The 2,017-nt window shown below is 47.7% G+C and overlaps 1 protein-coding gene across 4 annotated transcripts; it reads right to left on the bottom strand.

Moving 5' to 3' along the window:
- Window positions 1–486: 486 nt before the first annotated feature.
- Actbl2 (actin beta like 2) lies at window positions 487–1,617 on the bottom strand. 4 transcript variants are annotated; one of them, XM_060384600.1, is made up of 2 exons: window positions 991–1,617; window positions 487–825 (listed from the first exon to the last, which is right to left on the bottom strand). In XM_060384600.1, exons 1-2 carry the CDS (start codon window positions 1,615–1,617, stop codon window positions 487–489), a joined length of 966 nt encoding a protein of 321 aa, XP_060240583.1. The 4 variants fall into 4 exon arrangements, with proteins under 4 accessions (XP_060240583.1, XP_060240582.1, XP_021489293.1 ...); XM_060384599.1 differs by having other exon boundaries at window positions 487–1,253; window positions 1,365–1,617; XM_021633618.1 differs by having other exon boundaries at window positions 487–1,362; window positions 1,489–1,617.
- Between the last annotated feature and the right edge of the window lie 400 nt (window positions 1,618–2,017).

Genomic DNA, 2,017 nt, shown 5'->3' with positions numbered 1-2,017 from the left:
TTCATATGTGGATATAGATAATAACTGACCTTTGTAATTCATTATATCCCTAGAAAGAAGTAAAGAAGTAAGAAGGATTAGTAAGACACGGTTGCTAAACTGCTATACTGCAGGCTTGTATTGTAGAGTGTTGACTCCTAGCAAGAACTAGATTTAAAGGTTGGCAATTGAAGTTATTCAGCCTGAAATTATATTTCTCATGATCTTACTCCTTCTCTCATATTTTTATGTAAGCAAGCCTACATTTCTTTCAGCCCTACAGGCATAGAAAATAAAATATGATATCAGAATTCCCTCAGCCGATAAAAATCACAGTGCGGTTAGCGGTGTCATAGCCCAGGACACTTGGATGGAGCTGTGGATTTGCTCTCTTGTACACTCAATAGGAAGGAAACAATTTACCTTAGTTTTACTGGATGAGATGGGTGCCCTCCTAGGAAAAGGGACATTTCATTTTCCTGAATTCTTTTCCTGAGTGCTTTCCATTCAGAAGCATTTTCTATGAACTATAGGAGGACCAGCTTCATCATATTCCTGCTTACTGATCCACATCTGCTGGAATGTGGACAGGCTGGCGAGGATGGAGCCCCCAATCCATACGGAGTACTTGCGCTCTGGGGGAGCTATGATCTTGACTTTCATGGTGCTTGGTGCCAAGGTTACGATTTCCTCCTGCATCCTGTCGGCAATGCCTGGGTACATGGTGCTGCCTCCAGACAGCACAGTGTTGGCATATAAATCCTTACGGATATCCACGTCACACTTCATGATGGAGTTGAAGGTTGTCTCATGGATCCCGCTGGATTCAATGCCTAGAAAGGAAGGCTGGAAAATGGCTTCTGGGCATCGAAAACGTTCATTCCCAATGGTGATCACCTGCCCATCAGGGAGCTCATAGCTTCTTTCAAGCGAGGAGGAAGCAGCTGCGGCGACCATCTCCTGCTCAAAGTCCAGGGCTACATAGCACAGCTTCTCTTTGACGTCCCGCACAATCTCCCGCTCGGCCGTGGTGGTGAAGTTGTAGCCTCGTTCTGTCAGGATCTTCATGAGGTAATCAGTCAGGTCTCTGCCGGCCAGATCCAGTCGTAAAATGGCATGGGGCAGAGCATAACCTTCATAGATGGGCACCGTGTGAGTGACCCCATCCCCAGAATCCATCACGATGCCTGTAGTCCTTCCCGAAGCATAGAGGGACAGCACAGCTTGGATAGCGACATACATGGCGGGCGTGTTGAAAGCCTCAAACATTATCTGCGTCATCTTTTCCCGGTTGATCTTGGGGTTGAGGGGGGCCTCGGTGAGAAGAATAGGGTGTTCGTCGGGTGCTACCCGGAGCTCGTTGTAGAAAGTGTGGTACCAGATCTTCTCCATGTCATCCCAGTTGGCGACGACTCCATGTTCTATGGGATACTTCAGGGTCAAGATGCCTCGCTTGCTCTGGGCCTCATCTCCCACATAGCAGTCTTTTTGGCCCATGCCTACCATGACCCCCTGATGTCGCGGTCGCCCCACCATGGAGGGGAACACAGCCCGGGGGGCATCATCACCCCCAAAGCCTGCCTTGCACATCCCTGACCCATTATCTACTACCAAGGCAGATAGCTCATCATCAATCATGGTTGCTGGCTAGGATCTTCCAGGCTGGTGAACAGAAGTTAAACAGGGATAAGTCCTAGACTAGGTTGTGCAAGGAAGAGAATGGCTAATCAGAGAACACTCCAGAACTGCCTACAGAGAAGAAAGCCTGCACCTTGATCACAGGTATTTAAAGGAACGTGTTGACCTCACCCATGTCCTGTCCTATCAGATCCCAGCATTTCTGGGTGGAGTTACCTTTGAGGTATTAATAATGATGATAATTACAGAAATCATTAGCAGGCCTTCTTCCATAAAGAGAAAACTGGCTATCAAGTGGCTAAATCTCAAGGTGCTATAATTAGGCAACCCACACATTGCTGCCAGTCTGCTTGGTGAGGTCTCTAGATAGCTACCTGATGCAATGGGGAATGTAACCACA

This window comes from Meriones unguiculatus, chromosome 6 (assembly GCF_030254825.1).
Source record: "Meriones unguiculatus strain TT.TT164.6M chromosome 6, Bangor_MerUng_6.1, whole genome shotgun sequence".
In the NCBI taxonomy this organism is placed as follows: domain Eukaryota; kingdom Metazoa; phylum Chordata; class Mammalia; order Rodentia; family Muridae; genus Meriones; species Meriones unguiculatus.
This window is presented reverse-complemented; position numbering and strand designations above follow the sequence as displayed.